This window comes from Trematomus bernacchii, unplaced genomic scaffold (assembly GCF_902827165.1).
Source record: "Trematomus bernacchii unplaced genomic scaffold, fTreBer1.1, whole genome shotgun sequence".
NCBI classification, from domain to species: domain Eukaryota; kingdom Metazoa; phylum Chordata; class Actinopteri; order Perciformes; family Nototheniidae; genus Trematomus; species Trematomus bernacchii.
In genome coordinates, this window is record NW_022987662.1 from 3011626 (window position 1) to 3037159 (window position 25534).

Below are 25534 nucleotides of genomic sequence, written 5' to 3' on the forward strand. Positions count from 1 at the left end.
GTAATCTGAAGACAGATACTTGAAGTTATTTAAACCTTTTGCAAACTTTATGTTCTTTCTTGCTCTAGCCTTGCCAGATACATTGTACATAACACATATATTATCATTATGCTAACTGGTTGTTCGTGTTAGACGATGTAGCTTTTTCATTTCTGAGTTATTGATATATGTAAATAAGCCTGTTTGTAAATAATCCTCAGAGAAACAAAGAAAAAACACAATTTATGACATTTTGTGCTGTGGTTATTTTTTTTAAATTGCATTTATTCACAGTTCAGTTTGAAATGCTGTAGTGACTTGTATTGAACCACTTAAATATTTATAATTAATGCTACTGAAAAGATGCTATTAATTTTATATCTCACATGCAGTTCACTGTAAAGCTACTTGGTGAAGGTGTTGGTTCATAAAACATGAACAGTTTTAAGAAAGAAAAAAACAGACCAGTTCTGAGAACACAAATTCCTGGTAAAGTAGTAGATGTTCAGGTTGATAAATAATATTTTCCACACTGAAGATTATGGAGGTATTGATCAGTCTTCTCATATTTTTAAGCCTCGATTTCTCCTTCCCCCCCCTCTAACATCACCAGAAGTCATCATTTAAGGGGTCATTTCTCGAAAAAAAAATTCGGGGGGAAACCCCCCGGGTAGGTCACTTGCGGTACGTCAAGAGCCCCACCAAAAAAAAAGACCACCGGCCGCCACTGAAGATATCTGAAAAGCAAGTTGACAAGAAGTCCAACTTTGTCTATTGTTTTGTTAGTGATAAGGTAATGACTTTACAATGTGGATTGAAAACATTTACAAATTCTCAGCGAACAAGGTTTATGAAGGACACACTTTTTTCATCCTTTCCAGAAAAGTCTATGTTACAAGGGTAAATATATATATTATATACTTTAACTAAAACAAATCTAATATTCTCCTAATCATACCACAAATATAATTAGCTTGAATACTGTGAGCACAGGTCTTAATACTATTATCTTTCTCTAAGTATACAGTTAATTAAGAAACACATGTTAAAACACTGAGACCTCAATGTGTAGCCATGATAAGATTTATTGTCCAGAGTCTTACAATGTACATTAAGTCAGGGTCTCTGAAAATGTAAGGGTTAACGTTTGGAGGGTGCTAAAACGTTGTTAAAAGTCTGTTACCTTCTTCAAAACTGCACCAGGTAACTTGCAAAGAGGGCTTTACACACTGAAATAAAAACATTGTGAAGTGCAGGTTTAAAGGCTGAGGGCTGTTCTCATTTCTCTGATTGTGCATCCTTTTCTTGTGTCTTACTGAAGCAACAGGAAGCAAGGAAGAGACATGAGGAGATAGGAGTCGAGGCAACCAAAAAATAAGACATCTATGCTTCGGAGCAATCATTTTAGTCAATTAAATGTAACTGTAATCTGTCCATTGTCACGCCAATTTCTATGTCAATGATTATGAAAGAATACACCTATCCATACTCTGCTCGAGACATCCTTCCTTCAAAAGTACACTGAGATACATTTCTGGGTCAAAGGCAGGGCGATAGAGGAGACCAAACAAAGAAATGAGAAGAGCGGCAAGATTTGAACATGTGTAGCCCCTTGTAGGAGTGCTCTGTTGAGTGGACAACAAAGGGGAAGCTCTAAGGTAGCAGTTATGCAGCTGCAGCGGGACAGGAGAGAGGCTGCACTCCTTTAATCTCTAGAGCCTTGTTGAACTGCACCTCCATGGTCTTAGAAGCTTTGGTGATCTTCAGGTTCCTCATACAACCTCTGAAGGAAGTGCTGGTGGAGAGAGCCGCCTGCCGAACTCCACCTGAGAGAGAAAGAAAAACAGGACCTCTCACATATTTGTATTTAAAGGTCCCCTATTATACTGTTTTTCATCAATATATTATAGGTCTCAGATATATACAAACATGTCTCTGAAGTGTTTGGCTCCGAATACCAAACAGATCATTGCAGCATTACCCATAATCCCCTCTGTTTCAGCCCTGTTTCAAAAGTGCTGATTCTCTGTCTGTTACTTTAGATCAGGGGTGTCAAACTCAATTTCATCCCGGGCCACATCAGCATTATGGTTGCACTCAAAGGGCCGGTTGTAATTTGTATTATATATAAATATATGTAAATATATAATATATATTAAATAATGTAAATAATATTATATTACATTGTTGGCCCTGGATTGGATTATTATCAGTTCTGGTAATATCTTCCTAAATAAGTACGTCTGAAAGCAGAACTCTAGGGCAAATAATTGAAAGCAAATATTCAACAATTACACCAATTGTATTGTATATTATATTCTTTGCAAGCTCTTGCGGGCCACATAAAATGAGGTCGCGGGCCGGATTTGGCCCCCGGGCCTTGAGTTTGACACCCCTGCTTTAGATGAAAATAAAGAGCCCCTCCCCACGCCCCTCTGAGAGATATTTGGTTACAAAGAACACAATGGTGCTCTAGGAGGAGATTCAGGTGATAAGGTGGGGGGGGGGGGTGTTACCTTGGTTGGTGATTGGCTAATGATTACTCAAGCCAAACAATCGTTATGACATCATAAAGTGGCCAAAATCTGATCAGCTCATTTTCAGACAGGTTTTTATATAAATGGATCAGGACAAAAAGTGAGAGAATCTTTTTTCCTGAAACTTTCAGAATCTCTTTACGCAGAGGGGACACATGTTGATGTAGAAGAGACATGGAAAAGTGGATTTTGCATGATAGGTGACCTTTAAAGTTGCTCTTTGATCCACAAAATGTACTAATACTAATGTGTTTTCAATGTATACTAAGGTATAATACTGAGTATGTGAGTTAGAAAGCAGTCGTACCCGGATATCCTCCGACGTAGATGGGGTCGTTTGTGTCACACGTGTTGGAGCGAGCGTTGGGGCTCTCTGATTGGCTCTGCTTCTCGTCCACCACCAGCTCCACGCGGTGCCGCAGCTTCTTGGCAGTGACCGAGTGCCACTGGCCGTCGCAGAAGCCCTCGCCCTCAGGCACGTGCTCCGCTGTGATTCGTCCAGCTCCGTTGTCAACGTGGAAGAGCAGCTGGTGACAGGAAGGGGAAGAAATGCTTGTTTTAAACGATATTTTTGAGATGTTATGCATATGTATCTAAGTACATGTTTTGTTCTGTGATACTTTAAACCAAGCTATTGCTAGGAGAAGCTCAGTCGTTACTTCTAAAGTAGATTAAAGGAATAATTCACCCTTCACACTTATTTGTTTTCTGGTTAAGATTGAGATGAGAAAGTAATACTTCTTGTATGATAGGTTGGACAGGACAGCTGTTTCCAGTTCTTTTGATCTATTATTTAACAGTCGCTTTTTCTTCTCAATTTCTAGTGGAAATTGAATAACTATTTCGTCAATGTTACGTACCTTGCCCTCGACAATCTCTAGTCCCAGTCCATCGTTGGCTTGGTTACTGATGCCCAAAAGCACCCCATTGGTTCTGCTGGTCCTGAACTCTAAGGCTATCGACACATCCAGACCCACTCTGTAGGAGGAGACTAGAGAGAGGGAAGGATGCATTAATGTTCACCTTTCATAACAAGAACATTACATTTTACCTGAGAAAAAGTAGAATCAGATGTTTGCTGAGGAACAAGTTTGCAAGCGACGTCTCAGTGTCTCCTCTCACCTGCTTTCAGGAAGCCAGTGCCTTCAAAGTAGGTGCCCGTCTCCGTAGCAACAAAGCATCTTCCCACCATGTGACTGGAGGAAGGCGTGGCCATGTCCAATTTAAAGTCCTCAATGACAGCCTCAGCGCGGCCTAGCAGAGAGACAAAGTAATCAGTTGAATACATTCCTGTCAGTGAGTTCCTAATTTGCCACATCACGTTCCTCCCTTAGTGACTGTCTCCTTACGTTTTGCACGACACTGTTTCAGAATGATTTACAGAAGCCCTGGGAAGCATGTAACCCACGTGTCTCTTTCTCTTCCTGCCTCTTCTCTTTCCATTTAGGACCACATCTACAAACTGATGAAAAGTGACAGCTACACATGCTTCCTGCGCTCCAACGTGTACCAGGACCTGCTGATGGCAAAGAAGAAAGTAAGCATGTCTGTCTGTGTTTGTCCCACAGGTCGATCTCTCTGCACATCACTGATATACTCAATGTGTGATTACACACGGCAGGAAGTGAGGTCATATACCAGGCAGGTCGCTTTGTAAGGAGGCAGGAATGAGAGGTCTTATTTTTTACGTTATGTATTGACTTGGGTTGTCCCTACATGAATGTTGCTCAAAATACTAACCCATGTTTTTACAGGCAGACGAGAATACACAAAATAAAGAAACATGTCCTATCTTAATCTGTAATAATGTGAACAAATCTGCTCAAGTGTGTGAGATTCATACGCTATTTAAACACTGAATTGTTGAACTGTTCCTCTTGTGATTTTTCTCTTGGACTCTCAGCCTGAAACGGAGCAGGGCCGACGCACCTCTCTGGAGAAGTTCACTCGCAGTGTGGTGAGTGTCCCTCTGCTTATAACTCTTCAACTGCATTCATTCAATTACAAAGAGTTGTTTTTTTCAAAAGTCAGCAGATTGACATATTATAGCATTTCTGTTTTTTGCTATACAATGACTTTCTTTTCAATTTCTTTACATACTATTGACCTTATCATGATATTTTGTAACAAACTGTACTATGACGTTTTACACATTTTTCGACATGCTATACTATGACTTTTTTAAGACAATTTTAAGACATGCTACACCATGACTAATTGACCTAACCATTTCAGACAAACTAGTTCATGACATTTATCATGATTTTTTGTGACGTAGTATACTATGAGTTTTTTTTCAAATGCTATACTATGACGTTTTTTCTACATACTATACAATGACTTTTTCATGATATCTTTTAACATGCTATACTATGACGTTTTTCTAAATGTTCATTATATTATATATTTTTAATATTACTTTTTCAATGTACTTTATTATGTCTAAATACTATTACTTTTTCAGATTTTCCACATAGTACTACAATGCCTTTTTAAATTCTTTAACTTTTTCATGACTGCTCCACCGAGGCATTTTCTTGTGGTATCATTACTTAACATCATATGTTGTCCACTTACCACCCAGCACCAACGCTTTGATACGTCTCTGCAGTCTTTCTTTTCTTTAACTTTTCCTCCCACACTGCTCCTTCGTTAAGCTCTTAAGGTGACAGCTGTCCCCCTCCCTCCCTTTATCTCTCTGCCTCCCATCAGGGCAAGTCGCTGACGGGCAAACGGCTGACGGGCCTCATGCAGTCATCCTGACCAGGCTTGGATGAAGAGTAGGAGGAACCGTACCCAGAAGAGCTGCTTGCCCCTGGGGAGCAGCTGGAAAAAGACCCTGGGGTGTTTGGGTGTGGCTTTGGGAGGCGGATGATGGCGCCAAAACGAGCCCAGACTGCCACCATGTTTGAAACTCACCTCAGATCTGTTGAAGAGGACTGACAGCATGCAATAAGTCACCAGACCTGACACCAGGACAGTGCTGTCACAGTGTAGAGGAAAAAACAATCTTCTTAGGAGCTTTCTACTCAAAAGCCTGCACCACGCCAGGCTTTGTTGTCACTCTTTGTTTGTCTGTACTATCTACACACATGTTGCTATATGGTGGCTGGAGAGGCTTTACTTTCAGTGATATAAACATGGAATGCAAATGAGACTTAGATTAATGCTGTAGCTAGCTGTTTTATCTCACGTCATTCCCTAGGATGATATAAGGGAAAGAGAGTGACGAAGTATACATATCCGCACTCTCGAGCTGAACTTCTGCTCATTCCACACATTGATGTTCAAACAGGTGGAGTAGGCAAATTAGCTTTTTGATCACTGTCCTTATGTGGGATGGCACAAGATTGAAAACGTGGTTTAGTCGGTTACAATGTGTGTTTACATGTCGTTCAAACTAATGCCTGTTTTCATGCTCATTACAGACAAAAACTACAGAACTTTATATTATTTCCTGTAAACACCTTGACCTGCTCTGGTACAGTAGGTTGTTCCTGGAAAGCAACCTATTTTCGTTTCACACCTATGACACACACAACATATTCTATATCTATTTCTTAGGTTATTTAACATATCTACAACAATTCTACTTTCATGTGTTATCACTGCCACTGTCATTTTGAACGAGAATGTCTTCAAAGCATTGTACAAACCACGCTGAACAAACAGAGGTGTGATCTTGTTTTCATCACAAGGTAAGAGCAGGTTGATCATATTATAAAAACATAGTGTGTAACTTTTAAATGAGCACGCTGATAGGCTTTAATCTTCTGAACATTCCACTTTAGGCGGCCACAACAAGGTTTATAGTGGACTGACCTCCAACCATCCTCACCTAATGTAAAGAGGACCATGATAATAAATGAGGAATGCACAATGAAGCTGGTCTGTTATTTCATGTTTTTCCATTTAATTCCTCCAGGAGCCTCAAAGGAATCACGAAAAGGAGCAAATAGTCGACTTTTGAACTGTGATCCATCTGACAGGTACTTCTCTCTTCTTGTAGTCATATAGCGCCCTCTTGTGCATCCCAGAAGTCAATACAGGAACATTTATTTTAGTGTTACAGGATATATGCAGGAATACTGAAACAAAATTGAATACTTTTTTAACCCTGATCAAAATAATGTATTAAAAGGTTATTCTATACTATGACACTTTTCAGACATACTATATTATAACTGTTTTTCCAAATGTTCGACCTACATAATTATATATTTGTTCATGTTTTTAAGACTTTTTCAGTACACTATAACTTAGTATGACGTTTTTTTGAACTACTATATATTTATTTTTACATACTATAATATTTTTCGACATACTATTTCATGATTTTTTAGACTTACTTTATTATAAATGGACATACTGTAAGATAAAATCAGCTTTAAACTTTTTTTTAAGGCCCTGTGGAGATATGTTCTGACATTTTCTGAAGAATGGCAAGCTATTACTTTTTAATAAATAGCAATTAGGTAGGAGAAACACCACTGAAATCCTTATAGAAGTAGTTGGTCTGAAGTTTTTGCTAATGTAAGATATTGGGAATGTTAATTGTCTTAAACTTCATTACGCAGCAGTGGTTGATCTAGTCAGAGCCTTTTGACAGCTTGTAGGTGTCTCTATCATAGTAGCTGTGAAGTAGCACCACCTGGTGGAGCTTGAGTAAAAAGCAGCAACAGGTTTGTTTTTCAAGCATCTCTTGAATCGTAATCTTTATCAATTCAGTCTTAAAACCACTTAACTTTAAAGACTACTCTCATTTTACTTTTAATCCTGCAAACTTCCCCTACTAGTCATATTCTGCAGTTTTAAAGAAGGGCAGGACAATATGTTTGATGCTATTAAAGGTGGGGTAGGTAAGTTTGAGAAACCGGCTCGAGATACACTTGTTATATTCCATGGAATGCTCTTAGCATCCCGATAGCAATGAATATCTTAAGTGCTTTGACAAAAAATCCATAAAAAAAAATGTCATCTGTGGAAGCCGTAGTACTGTAAAAAGTACGACCAATCATTTTAGCCGGACCGGCTAAAATAACTGGATGGATTTACCTACCCCACATTTAACCTGTTAAGCCCTAAGCCTGTTTTTCAGATTTCAGGCTCGAAAATGCCACTAACACAACAAAGACTATATCTTCACTTCTAAAAGGGGTAAATTAATAATATGTTTTCTCAAAGCAAGGTTACATCTGTGAGTTGGATGTAGAAGTGTCAGAATCAATATAGATGTTTTTATTTTAAAATAAATTCATATGGAACATAGTAAAAACATGTAAATTCTATCTCCGCCTAAAAAAAACCCATTACTTATAGTGAAAACCACCCTTGAATGATGGGTTAGTAGACTAAAAGCTTTAGGAATCCAAACTATAACATAATAAGTACCCTGTATCAAGATTGATGCAAAACAAGTGACATTTGACCTTTTTAGAGAGGTTTAGAAAAATAAAGTCCAGGCGGACTCACCTCTGGGTAATTTGGGAACCATCAGTTCCATTTTCACTGTAAAAATCATTTTATTACTTTGAATTATCACTATAGGTATTCATTCCATCCAAATACAACTGTTGTAAAAAAAACAATTAAAAAACAAAAACATGCAAAATGAAGTTTGACTCCAATTGGAGCAGATTTATTTAAAACTTTACAATGTTACAACTTAGGCATGCCACTCCTCGTAACAATTTTTTTTGGAAGTGAAGCACAGAGGGACCTCACACTTCCTGCAGTACACAGCTGTCTTCACCTTCTTTTTGCCAGCATCATGGCAGTTCCTGCAGTTCTTCCTGATACTGACATCTTTCCCATAAAACTTGGGCCCGCATGGTGGTGGTGGGGGGCCGGGGGGGGATCGTGGGTGGAGGTGTTCCAAATTCCAACATTTCAGAAGCAAGCTGCTCCCTGAAAGTCTTCTGTGTGTGTGGCTTTGTCCCGCTGGGGTCACTCGTCATCTTGTGCAGCTCCTTGTGGAGAATGAAGCTGTTCATCACGGCAATGTCCACAAAATGGTAAAAAAAAGTCTTGTACCATTTCATCGTTTTGTGGAGAAGGCTGCGTTTTACACATTTATCTGATGCTTTTCCTTTTCCTGGCTGAGGAGCGGGAGCCCCACCTCGGCCACGCTTCCTTTGGTTTACAGATGCATCTGACGCTGCAGAAAGCTGGTAGAAACCAGACGATGGTAGCTTTGGAAGTGAGTGCTTTTTGGATGCAGGCTGAGTGGCCAATACTGGTGCAGATCTCTTTCTAGAAGTTGAGGAATGTGAGGGTGTGGCAGGTGTGGGCTGGGTGAAAGTAGGCAATGGTGAAGCCATTTCATCCTCATCTCCATCACTATGAAAACAAATGTGGAAAAACAAAGAGATTAGATTAATTCCTGTAATTCCTGTTTCCTTGGCAGTAAACATGCCATTTTGAGTGTGTGAATGCAATACATTTAGTGACTATAGATGAACACTGGCCTATACTTTTAGTAAATGTAACAGACAAGAAACACTATTTGGTATTTTTGTAAATAATCCCTCTAACTCCTGCCAAACATGCCATTTTGAGTGTGTGAATGCAATACATTTAGTGACTATAGATGAACACTGGCCTATACTTTTAGTAAATGTAACAGACAAGAAACACTATTTTTGTAAATAATCCCTCTTCCTGCCAAACATGCCATTTTGAGCGTACATTACATTTAGCAGACGCTTTTATTTACTATATGAATAATCGTACACCAAATAAATAAGTAATAGATAAAATCAGAGAGATTACATACCTTTCCCGTGGTGGAATTTCATCATCAGAGTCACAACGCTCCGGGTTCCGTTCTGGCTGCAGGAAATCCTCGTCGGTAACATATCTGCATCGCTGTCAACATTAGTCACCATTTCCATTGCCTGTAAAGTAGTAAGCATCTCTTTCCTGCAAGCCATTATTTGACAAAAGTCAAAGTATAGAGAAAGTCCTAAACGCCAATCTTTTAATCTGCTCCGTTATCTGCTGTCCGCTCTGTGCGCTCTGGGTCCTGCTGCTGCAATTCCTGTTGTTTACGTAGTAAACACGGCGTAGAGTCTGCTGAGTAATGGGTGTGCCGCTGGCATTCACAATTTATACTTTACGCAGGACCATATCTATTGAACCCATTGGTCGATTTGAGTGATTTACACCTTTTTCTTAACCATTAGATCCAATAGAATCCGATGGGCGGTTCCAAAATCCACGTAAACATTACCATTGCGGACGTAATAGAGAAGCAAACGAAGCATATCTGAAAGTAAGCCTTGACTACAAAACTTTATACCCAGTTTATTGCCATAAATATGATGATGGATTATCAGTAAAACATTCTACGTGACACAGACACATTGGATTAACCTTGAGCGGCGTTTTTATTCCGTTGAACACAACTTTTGATCACAAATCAAAAAAGGTAAAATGTAATTATTGTAATATTTTTGAAACCGGATGTTGTTTACTTTCTCTTTTCTGGCTGAAAGCTCCGCAAATTCGGGGTCATACAGTGATGACACTACATGTATGGAATATGTGGAGTCTCAGCTTTAATCGGATATCTTGTTTGTGCAGTTACGATAAGTAATAAGGGCATTTTGAGAGTGAGGGCTGTGCAAAACTCCATTAGCATTAGTTAGCATTTTTTCGCAAAATTCAAAGGCTTGGTATTACTCTTGTGTTTCTTTTAGCTAAAAATGGTTCATATCTTCAGTTAGCTGAGATTCTTACCGTTAATCTGGTGCTACACATTAATAGTTTCATAAATGTTAAGAAGCCCTGAGACAGTGTCTCAACAAAAAAAAAGTGGGAGGGGTCCAATGGGGGGATCGCCGTGCTTCGAGGAAGGTTATATTTCAGAAACAGCTGCTGAAGTATTATTCAGCCACACCATGCAGAAAATCCACTGCCATTAGTGTCCTACAAAAACCTTGTACCTCCAAATGGGTACCTCAACATTTCAAGATCCAGCTTGTTTGACAATTCTCCATTATAGTTATTAAAGTCATTGATTAAGTATGGAATGTCAAAGGTATTTAAAGATATCTGAAAAGCAAGTTGACAAGAAGTCCAACTTTGTCTATTGTTTTGTAAGTGATAAGGTAATGACTTTACAATGTGGATTGAAAACATTTACAAATTCTCAGCGAACAAGGTTTATGAAGGACACACTTTTTTCATCCTTTCCAGAAAAGTCTATGTTACAAGGGTAAATATATATATTATATACTTTAACTAAAACAAATCTAATATTCTCCTAATCATACCACAAATATAATTAGCTTGAATACTGTGAGCACAGGTCTTAATACTATTATCTTTCTCTAAGTATACAGTTAATTAAGAAACACATGTTAAAACACTGAGACCTCAATGTGTAGCCATGATAAGATTTATTGTCCAGAGTCTTACAATGTACATTAAGTCAGGGTCTCTGAAAATGTAAGGGTTAACGTTTGGAGGGTGCTAAAACGTTGTTAAAAGTCTGTTACCTTCTTCAAAACTGCACCAGGTAACTTGCAAAGAGGGCTTTACACACTGAAATAAAAACATTGTGAAGTGCAGGTTTAAAGGCTGAGGGCTGTTCTCATTTCTCTGATTGTGCATCCTTTTCTTGTGTCTTACTGAAGCAACAGGAAGCAAGGAAGAGACATGAGGAGATAGGAGTCGAGGCAACCAAAAAATAAGACATCTATGCTTCGGAGCAATCATTTTAGTCAATTAAATGTAACTGTAATCTGTCCATTGTCACGCCACTTTCTATGTCAACGATTATGAAAGAATACACCTATCCATACTCTGCTCGAGACATCCTTCCTTCAAAAGTACACTGAGATACATTTCTGGGTCAAAGGCAGGGCGATAGAGGAGACCAAACAAAGAAATGAGAAGAGCGGCAAGATTTGAACATGTGTAGCCCCTTGTAGGAGTGCTCTGTTGAGTGGACAACAAAGGGGAAGCTCTAAGGTAGCAGTTATGCAGCTGCAGCGGGACAGGAGAGAGGCTGCACCCCTTTAATCTCCAGAGCCTTGTTGAACTGCACCTCCATGGTCTTAGAAGCTTTGGTGATCTTCAGGTTCCTCATACAACCTCTGAAGGAAGTGCTGGTGGAGAGAGCCGCCTGCCGAACTCCACCTGAGAGAGAAAGAAAAACAGGACCTCTCACATATTTGTATTTAAAGGTCCCTTATTATACTGTTTTTCATCAATATATTATAGGTCTCAGATATATACAAACATGTCTCTGAAGTGTTTGGCTCCGAATACCAAACAGATCATTGCAGCATTACCCATAATCCCCTCTGTTTCAGCCCTGTTTCAAAAGTGCTGATTCTCTGTCTGTTACTTTAGATCAGGGGTGTCAAACTCAATTTCATCCCGGGCCACATCAGCATTATGGTTGCACTCAAAGGGCCGGTTGTAATTTGTATTATATATATATGTAAATATATAATATATATTAAATAATGTATTATATTACATTGTTGGCCCTGGATTGGATTATTATCAGTTCTGGTAATATCTTCCTAAATAAGTACGTCTGAAAGCAGAACTCTAGGGCAAATAATTGAAAGCAAATATTCAACAATTACACCAATTGTATTGTATATTATATTCTTTGCAAGCTCTTGCGGGCCACATAAAATGAGGTCGCGGGCCGGATTTGGCCCCCGGGCCTTGAGTTTGACACCCCTGCTTTAGATGAAAATAAAGAGCCCCTCCCCACGCCCCTCTGAGAGATATTTGGTTACAAAGAACACAATGGTGCTCTAGGAGGAGATTCAGGTGATAAGGTGGGGGGGGTGTTACCTTGGTTGGTGATTGGCTAATGATTACTCAAGCCAAACAATCGTTATGACATCATAAAGTGGCCAAAATCTGATCAGCTCATTTTCAGACAGGTTTTTATATAAATGGATCAAGACAAAAAGTGAGAGAATCTTTTTTCCTGAAACTTTCAGAATCTCTTTACGCAGAGGGGAATGTTGATGTAGAAAAGACATGAAAAAGTGGATTTTGCATGATAGGTGACCTTTAAAGTTGCTCTTTGATCCACAAAATGTACTAATACTAATGTGTTTTCAATGTATACTAAGGTATAATACTGAGTATGTGAGTTAGAAAGCAGTCGTACGCGGATATCCTCCGACGTAGATGGGGTCGTTTGTGTCACACGTGTTGGAGCGAGCGTTGGGGCTCTCTGATTGGCTCTGCTTCTCGTCCACCACCAGCTCCACGCGGTGCCGCAGCTTCTTGGCAGTGACCGAGTGCCACTGGCCGTCGCAGAAGCCCTCGCCCTCAGGCACGTGCTCCGCTGTGATTCGTCCAGCTCCGTTGTCAACGTGGAAGAGCAGCTGGTGACAGGATGGGGAAGAAATGCTTGTTTTAAACGATATTTTTGAGATGTTATGCATATGTATCTAAGTACATGTTTTGTTCAGTGATACTTTGAATAATTCACCCTTCACACTTATTTGTTTTCTGGTTAAGATTGAGATGAGAAAGTAATACTTCTTGTATGATAGGTTTCCAGTTCTTTTGATCTATTATTTAACAGTCGCTTTTTCTTCTCAATTTCTAGTGGAAATTGAATAACAATTTCCCCAAATGTTGGATTCCTTTCGTCAATGTTACGTACCTTGCCCTCGACAATCTCTAGTCCCAGTCCATCGTTGGCTTGGTTACTGATGCCCAAAAGCACCCCATTGGTTCTGCTGGTCCTGAACTCTAAGGCTATCGACACATCCAGACCCACTCTGTAGGAGGAGACTAGAGAGAGGGAAGGATGCATTAATGTTCACCTTTCATAACAAGAACATTACATTTTACCTGAGAAAAAGTAGAATCAGATTTTTGCTGAGGAACAAGTTTGCAAGCGACGTCTCAGTGTCTCCTCTCACCTGCTTTCAGGAAGCCAGTGCCTTCAAAGTAGGTGCCCGTCTCCGTAGCAACAAAGCATCTTCCCACCATGTGACTGGAGGAAGGCGTGGCCATGTCCAATTTAAAGTCCTCAATGACAGCCTCAGCGCGGCCTAGCAGAGAGACAAAGTAATCAGTTGAATACATTCCTGTCAGTGAGTTCCTAATTTGCCACATCACGTTCCTCCCTTAGTGACTGTCTCCTTACGTTTTGCACGACACTGTTTCAGAATGATTTACAGAAGCCCTGGGAAGCATGTAACCCACGTGTCTCTTTCTCTTCCTGCCTCTTCTCTTTCCATTTAGGACCACATCTACAAACTGATGAAAAGTGACAGCTACACACGCTTCCTGCGCTCCAACGTGTACCAGGACCTGCTGATGGCAAAGAAGAAAGTAAGCATGTCTGTCTGTGTTTGTCCCACAGGTCGATCTCTCTGCACATCACTGATATACTCAATGTGTGATTACACACGGCAGGGAGTGAGGTCATATACCAGGCAGGTCGCTTTGTAAGGAGGCAGGAATGAGAGGTCTTTTTTTTTACGTTATGTATTGACTTGGGTTGTCCCTACATGAACGTTGCTCAAAATACTAACCCATGTTTTTACAGGCAGACGAGAATACACAAAATAAAGAAACATGTCCTATCTTAATCTGTAATAATGTGAACAAATCTGCTCAAGTGTGTGAGATTCATACGCTATTTAAACACTGAATTGTTGAACTGTTCCTCTTGTGATTTTTCTCTTGGACTCTCAGCCTGAAACGGAGCAGGGCCGACGCACCTCTCTGGAGAAGTTCACTCGCAGTGTGGTGAGTGTCCCTCTGCTTATAACTCTTCAACTGCATTCATTCAATTACAAAGAATTGTTTTTTTCAAAAGTCAGCAGATTGACATATTATAGCATTTCTGTTTTTTGCTATACAATGACTTTCTTTTCAATTTCTTTACATACTATTGACCTTTTCATGATATTTTGTAACAAACTGTACTATGACGTTTTACACATTTTTCGACATGCTATACTATGACTTTTTTAAGACAATTTTAAGACATGCTACACCATGACTGATTGACCTAACCATTTCAGACAAACTAGTTCATGACATTTATCATGATTTTTTGTGACGTAGTATACTATGAGTTTTTTTTCAAATGTCTCAACATGCTATACTATGACGTTTTTTCTACATACTATACAATGAGTTTTTCATGATATCTTTTAACATGCTATACTATGACGTTTTTCAAAATTTTCATTATATTATATTTTTTCAACATCCTATATTATTACTTTTTCAATGTACTTTATTATGTCTAAATACTATTACTTTTTCAGATTTTCCACATAGTACTAGAATGCCTTTTTTAATTCTTTAACTTTTTCATGACTGCTCCACCGAGGCATTTTCGTGTGGCATCATATGTTGTCCACTTACCACCCAGCACCAAAGCTTTGATACATTTCTGCAGTCTTTCTTTTCTTTAACTTTTCCTCCCACACTGCTCTTAAGGTGACAGCTGTCCCCCTCCCTCCCTTTATCTCTCTGCCTCCCATCAGGGCAAGTCGCTGACGGGCAAACGGCTGACGGGCCTCATGCAGTCATCCTGACCAGGCTTGGATGAAGAGTAGGAGGAACCGTACCCAGAAGAGCTGCTTGCCCCTGGGGAGCAGCTGGAAAAAGACCCTGGGGTGTTTGGGTGTGGCTTTGGGAGGCGGATGATGGCGCCAAAACGAGCCCAGACTGCCACCATGTTTGAAACTCACCTCAGATCTGTTGAAGAGGACTGACAGCATGCAATAAGTCACCAGACCTGACACCAGGACAGTGCTGTCACAGTGTAGAGGAAAAAACAATCTTCTTAGGAGCTTTCTACTCAAAAGCCTGCACCACGCCAGGCTTTGTTGTCACTCTTTGTTTTTCTGTACTATCTACACACATGTTGCTATATGGTGGCTGGAGAGGCTTTACTTTCAGTGATATAAACATGGAATGCAAATGAGACTTAGATTAATGCTGTAGCTAGCTGTTTTATCTCACGTCATTCCCTAGGATGATATAAGGGAAAGAGAGTGACGAAGTATACATATCCGCACTCTCGAGCTGAACTTCTGCTCATTCCACACATTGATGTTCAAACAGGTGGAGTAGGCAAATTAGCTTTTTGATCACTGTCCTTATGTGGGATGGCACAAGATTGAAAACGTGGTTTAGTCGGTTACAATGTGTGTTTACATGTCCTTCAAACTAATGCCTGTTTTCATGCTCATTACAGACAAAAACTACAGAACTTTATATTATTTCCTGTAAACACCTTGACCTGCTCTGGTACAGTAGGTTGTTCCTGGAAAGCAACCTATTTTCGTTTCACAGCTATGACACACACAACATATTCTATATCTATTTCTTAGGTTATTTAACATATCTACAACAATTCTACTTTCATGTGTTATCACTGCCACTGTCATTTTGAACGAGAATGTCTTTAAAACATTGTACAAACCACGCTGAACAAACAGAGGTGTGATCTTGTTTTCATCACAAGGTAAGAGCAGGTTGATCATATTATAAAAACATAGTGTGTAACTTTTAAATGAGCACGCTGATAGGCTTTAATCTTCTGAACATTCCACTTCAGGCGGCCACAACAAGGTTTATAAGTGGACTGACCTCCAACCATCCTCACCTAATGTAAAGAGGACCATGATAATAAATGAGGAATGCACAATGAAGCTGGTCTGTTATTTCATGTTTTTCCATTTAATTCCTCCAGGAGCCTCAAAGGAATCACGAAAAGGAGCAAATAGTCGACTTTTGAACTGTGATCCATCTGACAGGTACTTCTCTCTTCTTGTAGTCATATAGCGCCCTCTTGTGCATCCCAGAAGTCAATACAGGAACATTTATTTTAGTGTTACAGGATATATGCAGGAATACTGAAACCCTGATCAAAATAATGTATTAAAAGGTTATTCTATACTATGACACTTTTCAGACATACTATATTATAACTGTTTTTCCAAATGTTCGACCTACATAATTATATATTTGTTCATGTTTTTAAGACTTTTTCAGTACACTATAACTTAGTAAGACGTTTTTTTGAACTACTATATATTTATTTTTACATACTATAATATTTTTCGACATACTATTTCATGATTTTTTAGACTTACTTTATTATAAATGGACATACTGTAAGATAAAATCAGCTTTAAACTTTTTGTTAAGGCCCTGTGGAGATATGTTCTGACATTTTCTGAAGAATGGCAAGCTATTACTTTTTAATAAATAGCAATTAGGTAGGAGAAACACCACTGAAATCCTTATAGAAGTAGTTGGTCTGAAGTTTTTGCTAATGTAAGATATTGGGAATGTTAATTGTCTTAAACTTCATTACGCAGCAGTGGTTGATCTAGTCAGAGCCTTTTGACAGCTTGGAGGTGTCTCTATCATAGTAGCTGTGAAGTAGCACCACCTGGTGGAGCTTGAGTAAAAAGCAGCAACAGGTTTGTTTTTCAAGCATCTCTTGAATCGTAATCTTTATCAAATCAGTCTTAAAACCACTTAACTTTAAAGACTACTCTCATCTTACTTTTAATCCTGCAAACTTCCCCTACTAGTCATATTCTGCAGTTTTAAAGAAGGGCAGGACAATATGTTTGATGCTATTAAAGGTGGGGTAGGTAAGTTTGAGAAACCGGCTCGAGATACACTTTTTGTTATATTCCATGGAATGCTCTTAACATCCCGATAGCAATGAATATCTTAAGTGCTTTGACAAAAAATCCATTAAAAAAAATGTCATCTGTGGAAGCCGTAGTACTGTAAAAAGTACGACCAATCATTTTAGCCGGACCGGCTAAAATAACTGGATGGATTTACCTACCGCACATTTAACCTGTTAAGCCCTAAGCCTGTTTTTCAGGTTTCAGGCTCGAAAATGCCACTAACACAACAAACACTATATCTTCACTTCTAAAAGGGGTAAATTAATATGTTTTCTCAAAGCAAGGTTACATCTGTGAGTTGGATGTAGAAGTGTCAGAATCAATATAGATGCTTTTATTTTAAAATAAATTCATATGGAACGTAGTAAAAACATGTAAATTCTATCTCCGCCTAAAAAAACCTCATTACTTATAGTGAAAACCACCCTTGAATGATGGGTTAGTAGACTAAAAGCTTTAGGAATCCAAACTATAACATAATAAGTACCCTGTATCAAGATTGATGCAAAACAAGTGACATTTGACCTTTTTAGAGAGGTTTAGAAAAATAAAGTCCAGGCGGACTCACCTCTGGGTAATTTGGGAACCATCAGTTCCATTTGACCTTTTTCACTGTAAAAATCATTTTATTACTTTGAATTATCACTATAGGTATTCATTCCATCCAAATACAACTGTTGTAAAAAAAACAATTAAAAAACAAAAACATACAAAATGAAGTTTGACTCCAATTGGAGCAGATTTATTTAAAACTTTACAATGTTACAACTTAGGCATGCCACTCCTCCTAACAATTTTTTTTGGAAGTGAAGCACAGAGGGACCTCACACTTCCTGCAGTACACAGCTGTCTTCACCTTCTTTTTGCCAGCATCATGGCAGTTCCTGCAGTTCTTCCTGATACTGACATCTTTCCCATAAAACTTGGGCCTGCATGGTGGTGGTGGTGGGGGGCCGGGGGGGGGATCGTGGGTGGAGGTGTTCCAAATTCCAACATTTCAGAAGCAAGCTGCTCCCTGAAAGTCTTCTGTGTGTGTGGCTTTGTCCCGCTGGGGTCACTCGTCATCTTGTGCAGCTCCTTGTGGAGAATGAAGCTGTTCATCACGGCAATGTCCACAAAATGGTAAAAAAAAGTCTTGTACCATTTCATCGTTTTGTGGAGAAGGCTGCGTTTTACACATTTATCTGATGCTTTTCCTTTTCCTGGCTGAGGAGCGGGAGCCCCACCTCGGCCACGCTTCCTTTGGTTTACAGATGCATCTGACGCTGCAGAAAGCTGGTAGAAACCAGACGATGGTAGCTTTGGAAGTGAGTGCTTTTTGGATGCAGGCTGAGTGGCCAATACTGGTGCAGATCTCTTTCTAGAAGTTGAGGAATGTGAGGGTGTGGCAGGTGTGGGCTGGGTGAAAGTAGGCAATGGTGAAGCCATTTCATCCTCATCTCCATCACTATGAAAACAATGTGGAAAAACAAAGAGATTAGATTAATTCCTGTAATTCCTGTTTCCTTGGCAGTAAACATGCCATTTTGAGTGTGTGAAGGCAATACATTAGTGACTATAGATGAACACTGGCCTATACTTTTAGTAAATGTAACAGACAAGAAACACTATTTGGTATTTTTGTAAATAATCCCTCTAACTCCTGCCAAACATGCCATTTTGAGTGTGTGAATGCAATACATTTAGTGACTATAGATGAACACTGGCCTATACTTTTAGTAAATGTAACAGACAAGAAACACTATTTTTGTAAATAATCCCTCTTCCTGCCAAACATGCCATTTTGAGCGTACATTACATTTAGCAGACGCTTTTATTTACTATATGAATAATCGTACACCAAATAAATAAGTAATAGATAAAAACAGAGAGATTACATACCTTTCCCGTGGTGGAATTTCATCATCAGAGTCACAACGCTCCGGGTTCCGTTCTGGCTGCAGGAAATCCTCGTCGTCTGACTCAGAATCAACGGGTAACATATCTGCATCGCTGTCAACATTAGTCACCATTTTCATTGCCTGTAAAGTAGTAAGCATCTCTTTCCTGCAAGCCATTATTTGACAAAAGTCAAAGTATAGAAAAAGTCCTAAACGCCAATCTTTTAATCTGCTCCGTTATCTGCTGTCCGCTCTGTGCGCTCTGGGTCCTGCTGCTGCAATTCCTGTTGTTTACGTAGTAAACACGGCGTAGAGTCTGCTGAGTAATGGGTGTGCCGCTGGCATTCACAATTTATACTTTACGCAGGACCATATCTATTGAACCCATTGGTCGATTTGAGTGATTTACACCTTTTTCTTAACCATTAGATCCAATAGAATCCGATGGGCAGTTCCCAAATCCACGTAAACATTACCATTGCGGACGAAGCATATCTGAAAGTAAGCCTTGACTGCAAAACTTTATACCCAGTTTATTGCCATAAATATGATGATGGATTATCAGTAAAACATTCTACGTGACACAGACACATTGGATTAACCTTGAGCGGCGTTTTTATTCCGTTGAACACAACTTTTGATCACAAATCAAAAAAGGTAAAATGTAATTATTGTAATATTTTTGAAACCGGATGTTGTTTACTTTCTCTTTTCTGGCTGAAAGCTCCGCAAATTCGGGGTCATACAGTGATGACACTACATGTATGGAATATGTGGAGTCTCAGCTTTAATAGGATATCTTGTTTGTGCAGTTACGATAAGTAATAAGGGCATTTTGAGAGTGAGTGCTGTGCAAAACTCTGTTAGCATTTTTTTGCAAAATGCTAATTCAAAGGCTTGGTATTACTCTTGTGTTTCTAAAAATGGTTCATATCTTCAGTTAGCTGAGATTCTTACCGTTAATCTGGTGCTACACATTAATAGTTTCATAAATGTTAAGAAGCCCTGAGACAGTGTCTCAAAAAAAAAAAGTGGGAGGGGTCCAATGGGGGGATCGCCGTGCTTAGAGGAAGGTTATATTTCAGAAACAGCTGCTGAAGTATTATTCAGCCACACCATGCAGAAAATCCACTGCCATTAGTGTCCTACAAAAACCTTGTACCTCCAAATGGGTACCTCAACATTTCAAGATCCAGCTTGTTTGACAATTCTCCATTATAGTTATTAAAGTCATTGATTAAGTATGGAATGTCAAAGGTATTTAAAGATATCTGAAAAGCAAGTTGACAAGAAGTCCAACTTTGTCTATTGTTTTGTAAGTGATAAGGTAATGACTTTACAATGTGGATTGAAAACATTTACAAATTCTCAGCGAACACGGTTTATGAAGGACACACTTTTTTCATCCTTTCCAGAAAAGTCTATGTTACAAGGGTAAATATATATATTATATACTTTAACTAAAACAAATCTAATATTCTCCTAATCATACCACACATATAATTAGCTTGAATACTGTGAGCACAGGTCTTAATACTATTATCTTTCTCTAAGTATACAGTTAATTAAGAAACACATGTTAAAACACTGAGACCTCAATGTGTAGCCATGATAAGATTTATTGTCCAGAGTCTTACAATGTACATTAAGTCAGGGTCTCTGAAAATGTAAGGGTTAACGTTTGGAGGGTGCTAAAACGTTGTTAAAAGTCTGTTACCTTCTTCAAAACTGCACCAGGTAACTTGCAAAGAGGGCTTTACACACTGAAATAAAAACATTGTGAAGTGCAGGTTTAAAGGCTGAGGGCTGTTCTCATTTCTCTGATTGTGCATCCTTTTCTTGTGTCTTACTGAAGCAACAGGAAGCAAGGAAGAGACATGAGGAGATAGGAGTCGAGGCAACCAAAAAATAAGACATCTATGCTTTGGAGCAATCATTTTAGTCAATTAAATGTAACTGTAATCTGTCCATTGTCACGCCACTTTCTATGTCAACGATTATGAAAGAATACACCTATCCATACTCTGCTCGAGACATCCTTCCTTCAAAAGTACACTGAGATACATTTCTGGGTCAAAGGCAGGGCGATAGAGGAGACCAAACAAAGAAATGAGAAGAGCGGCAAGATTTGAACATGTGTAGCCCCTTGTTGAGTGGACAACAAAGGGGAAGCTCTAAGGTAGCAGTTATGCAGCTGCAGCGGGACAGGAGAGAGGCTGCACTCCTTTAATCTCCAGAGCCTTGTTGAACTGCACCTCCATGGTCTTAGAAGCTTTGGTGATCTTCAGGTTCCTCATACAACCTCTGAAGGAAGTGCTGGTGGAGAGAGCCGCCTGCCGAACTCCACCTGAGAGAGAAAGAAAAACAGGACCTCTCACATATTTGTATTTAAAGGTCCCCTATTATACTGTTTTTCATCAATATATTATAGGTCTCAGATATATACAAACATGTCTCTGAAGTGTTTGGCTCCGAATACCAAACAGATCATTGCAGCATTACCCATAATCCCCTCTGTTTCAGCCCTGTTTCAAAAGTGCTGATTCTGTGTCTGTTACTTTAGATCAGGGGTGTCAAACTCAATTTCATCCCGGGCCACATCAGCATTATGGTTGCACTCAAAGGGCCGGTTGTAATTTGTATTATATATAAATATATGTAAATATATAATATATATTAAATAATGTATTATATTACATTGTTGGCCCTGGATTGGATTATTATCAGTTCTGGTAATACCTTCCTAAATAAGTACGTCTGAAAGCAGAACTCTAGGGCAAATAATTGAAAGCAAATATTCAACAATTACACCAATTGTATTGTATATTATATTCTTTGCAAGCTCTTGCGGGCCACATAAAATGAGGTCGCGGGCCGGATTTGGCCCCCGGGCCTTGAGTTTGACACCCCTGCTTTAGATGAAAATAAAGAGCCCCTCCCCACGCCCCTCTGAGAGATATTTGGTTACAAAGAACACAATGGTGCTCTAGGAGGAGATTCAGGTGATAAGGTGGGGGGGGGTGTTACCTTGGTTGGTGATTGGCTAATGATTACTCAAGCCAAACAATCGTTATGACATCATAAAGTGGCCAAAATCTGATCAGCTCATTTTCAGACAGGTTTTTATATAAATGGATCAGGACAAAAAGTGAGAGAATCTTTTTTCCTGAAACTTTCAGAATCTCTTTACACAGAGGGGACACATGTTGATGTAGAAAAGACATGAAAAAGTGGATTTTGCATGATAGGTGACCTTTAAAGTTGCTCTTTGATCCACAAAATGTACTAATACTAATGTGTTTTCAATGTATACTAAGGTATAATACTGAGTATGTGAGTTAGAAAGCAGTCGTACCTGGATATCCTCCGACGTAGATGGGGTCGTTTGTGTCACACGTGTTGGAGCGAGCGTTGGGGCTCTCTGATTGGCTCTGCTTCTCGTCCACCACCAGCTCCACGCGGTGCCGCAGCTTCTTGGCAGTGACCGAGTGCCACTGGCCGTCGCAGAAGCCCTCGCCCTCAGGCACGTGCTCCGCTGTGATTCGTCCAGCTCCGTTGTCAACGTGGAAGAGCAGCTGGTGACAGGAAGGGGAAGAAATGCTTGTTTTAAACGATATTTTTGAGATGTTATGCATATGTATCTAAGTACATGTTTTGTTCTGTGATACTTTAAACCAAGTTATTGCTAGGAGAAGCTCAGTCGTTACTTCTAAAGTAGATTAAAGGAATAATTCACCCTTCACACTTATTTGTTTTCTGGTTAAGATTGAGATGAGAAAGTAATACTTCTTGTATGATAGGTTGGACAGGACAGCTGTTTCCAGTTCTTTTGATCTATTATTTAACAGTCGCTTTTTCTTCTCAATTTCTAGTGGAAATTGAATAACTATTTCGTCAATGTTACGTACCTTGCCCTCGACAATCTCTAGTCCCAGTCCATCGTTGGCTTGGTTACTGATGCCCAAAAGCACCCCATTGGTTCTGCTGGTCCTGAACTCTAAGGCTATCGACACATCCAGACCCACTCTGTAGGAAGAGACTAGAGAGAGGGAAGGATGCATTAATGTTCACCTTTCATAACAAGAACATTACATTTTACCTGAGAAAAAGTAGAATCAGATTTTTGCTGAGGAACAAGTTTGCAAGTGACGTCTCTGTGTCTCCTCTCACCTGCTTTCAGGAAGCCAGTGCCTTCAAAGTAGGTGCCCGTCTCCGTAGCAACAAAGCATCTTCCCACCATGTGACTGGAGGAAGGCGTGGCCATGTCCAATTTAAAGTCCTCAATGACAGCCTCAGCGCGGCCTAGCAGAGAGACAAAGTAATCAGTTGAATACATTGAAAAGTATTAAAAGGAATGAAACTTCAAACCTGGATCATTACAATTGTAAATACAAATGTCTCACCTGTAGCACCTGGCTTAGCGCTTACAGCACCTCCAACCATCTTCATGTTACGAATACATCCATTGATACTGTAGAGAATCTAGGAACAGAAGAAAAAAAAGGGATGGTTCAAAAACATTGGACATTAGTTAACTGTTCTTAGTCGATTATTGCAAAAGTACCAGGGGAAATGAATTGTTTGAACAAAAACGAATTGAGTTTAGATACTAAATAGAAATATGACATTCTTGGGCGACATGAAAATAGGTTTTACCGGTCCTATTCTCTTGCTTGTGTAGTTTGTCGGAAATCCACCAACATACAGGAGTCCCACCACGTCCAACAGGTCAGCCTGGTGAGGAAAAGTTGTTATTGCCACAATAAAATAGTCCTTTAAAACGTGATCAACATATGTATGGCTATAAGATCTGAGGTTTAAAACGAGGGTTATTTTCTTCTTCCGTGTCTGCCATGTACTTATTTGTATGTGATAGTACTGTATATGGAACAAATAGTTAGAATAGAAAACAAATGTACCTTCTTTGGACTGATCATCTGTTTGCTGTATCGCCCATCAACCATGAGAAGACCTCTCTGCTTCACACGGCTCACACGGATCTAAAGGAAACAATAACAAATAAAAAACGGGTCAGTAAGACATGAGGAAAAAGGGAATAAGGAGCATTTAAACCTAAATATAAGTACATTCTCTTGACAGTGTCAACAGAGACTAACTGCTGTCTATGATGTAGAGGGAAAATGCTGCCATCTTGTGATTTAATATTCAATACATTTGGGACTTGTGTAAAGTGAATCTGAAGGACTTAATGTTCTGGATGGCAAAACATGTGACTAAGAAAATGGTGAAACTATGAATATGACGACAGTATCTTAATATCTAGTTAAACTCTAAAAGTCGATTGTCACAAACAAAGAGAAGACCAGAATTGCCATCAAACATCTACTAACATCAGTGCTTAAAACTTTTGTTATCCTCAAATGACACTGAAGCTAAGCTGAGTATTGTCCTAAAAGTCTTTTTCCATTCAGAGTATATATTAAGAATCTAAAATATTGCAAATTGCAGCAAAAATGAAGTAACAAGTATGAATGAACTTACCTTGTGCCAGTTCCCATCATTGATGGAGAAGGGGACGCAGCCAGAGATGTTTCCATGACCGAGATCATACCCCAGACACACCTGTCCGTCTTTGATCTGCAGGAGGAGAGAGACAGAGGGTCATGATACAATGAGATGTCTAATGTGACCATCTATGGACTTTGTCATGAATATAAGGACATTGGTGAGAGGAATCCTGTGAATAAAGATGGGGGAATAAACGACTCAAATACTCACCTGTGTCTGCTTTTGGATAAAGTTGTCATAATGTGTGTGTGTTTTACAGCTTTATGTCACAACAGTGTGTAAGAGCTTTTTCTTGTGTTGTAAACAGAGCTGAGCCTTATATAATGAGTGAGACTGTGCTATAAGATACAAAGAAGCAACCTCTGTTTTCCTAAAGCATTAAACATTGGGACAAATGGGAGGGAAAATAAACTTAAAGCAGTAAGTGGATACCTGGATGGTGACAAAGTCAGCATGGTTGATTCTTGCCATGTAGAGAACGAGACCAGACTCCTCCTTCGTCCTCAGCTCAAACTCCAATATTAACCTGAGACACACACATATGATTAACATAGTCTGTACATATGAAAAACACCAGAGGGCACAGTAAAACACACAGGCACAATATTTATATGTGATGTTTTGCATTTTGATCAGGATACTGGATTATCACATCATTGCAAAAAAAAAAAATAAAATTATTTCCTCCGAGGGTAATAAAACACTTACAATTTTCCAACCAATGGATGCAATTAGTTCTCGTCGCTGTTGATTTAAATGGCTGGAATTGCTTCTCACAAAAATGATATTATTCATTAAAGGCGGAACAAGTAAAATGTCCTAACCAAATTAAATGAATAAGGCATAGCATGGAATAATAAGTAAACAAAAAGAAAGAAATTGCAGTTTCAAGTGAGTAAGACAGCTATTTGATCATATTTTCTAGCACTGACATTTTGATATT

The 25534-nt window shown here is 39.2% G+C and overlaps 3 protein-coding genes and 2 long non-coding RNA genes across 5 annotated transcripts in view; 2 read left to right on the forward strand and 3 right to left on the reverse strand.

Annotated features, from left to right (window-relative positions):
* Positions 1-1447: 1447 nt before the first annotated feature.
* Positions 1448-3772, reverse strand: LOC117486946 (laminin subunit alpha-2-like). The gene is made up of 4 exons (XM_034135549.1): positions 3639-3772; positions 3377-3507; positions 2824-3043; positions 1448-1805 (listed from the first exon to the last, which is right to left on the reverse strand). The coding sequence occupies exons 1-4, from the start codon at positions 3730-3732 to the stop codon at positions 1645-1647; spliced, it is 606 nt and encodes a 201-aa protein (XP_033991440.1). The 5' UTR covers positions 3733-3772; the 3' UTR covers positions 1448-1644.
* A 191-nt stretch (positions 3773-3963) lies between these two features.
* LOC117486948 lies at positions 3964-6560 on the forward strand. The gene is made up of 3 exons (XR_004556339.1): positions 3964-4053; positions 4420-4473; positions 5229-6560. It is a non-coding gene; the product is annotated as an uncharacterized LOC117486948 (long non-coding RNA).
* Positions 6561-10898: 4338 nt separating this feature from the next.
* On the reverse strand, positions 10899-13560 carry LOC117486950 (laminin subunit alpha-2-like). The gene is made up of 4 exons (XM_034135551.1): positions 13427-13560; positions 13165-13295; positions 12661-12880; positions 10899-11660 (listed from the first exon to the last, which is right to left on the reverse strand). The coding sequence occupies exons 1-4, from the start codon at positions 13518-13520 to the stop codon at positions 11500-11502; spliced, it is 606 nt and encodes a 201-aa protein (XP_033991442.1). The 5' UTR covers positions 13521-13560; the 3' UTR covers positions 10899-11499.
* Positions 13561-13749: 189 nt separating this feature from the next.
* Positions 13750-16366, forward strand: LOC117486951. Its single transcript, XR_004556340.1, has 3 exons — positions 13750-13841; positions 14208-14261; positions 15011-16366. It is a non-coding gene; the product is annotated as an uncharacterized LOC117486951 (long non-coding RNA).
* A 4294-nt stretch (positions 16367-20660) lies between these two features.
* LOC117486949 (laminin subunit alpha-2-like) overlaps positions 20661-25534 on the reverse strand; it is a 189440-nt gene continuing 184566 nt past the window's right edge. Inside the window, 9 exon segments of the mRNA XM_034135550.1 lie at positions 20661-21409; positions 22418-22637; positions 22971-23101; positions 23233-23364; positions 23466-23544; positions 23719-23796; positions 23982-24062; positions 24565-24660; positions 25024-25117. Coding sequence (XP_033991441.1) covers positions 21249-21409; positions 22418-22637; positions 22971-23101; positions 23233-23364; positions 23466-23544; positions 23719-23796; positions 23982-24062; positions 24565-24660; positions 25024-25117 — 1072 coding nt within the window. The 3' untranslated portion in view covers positions 20661-21248.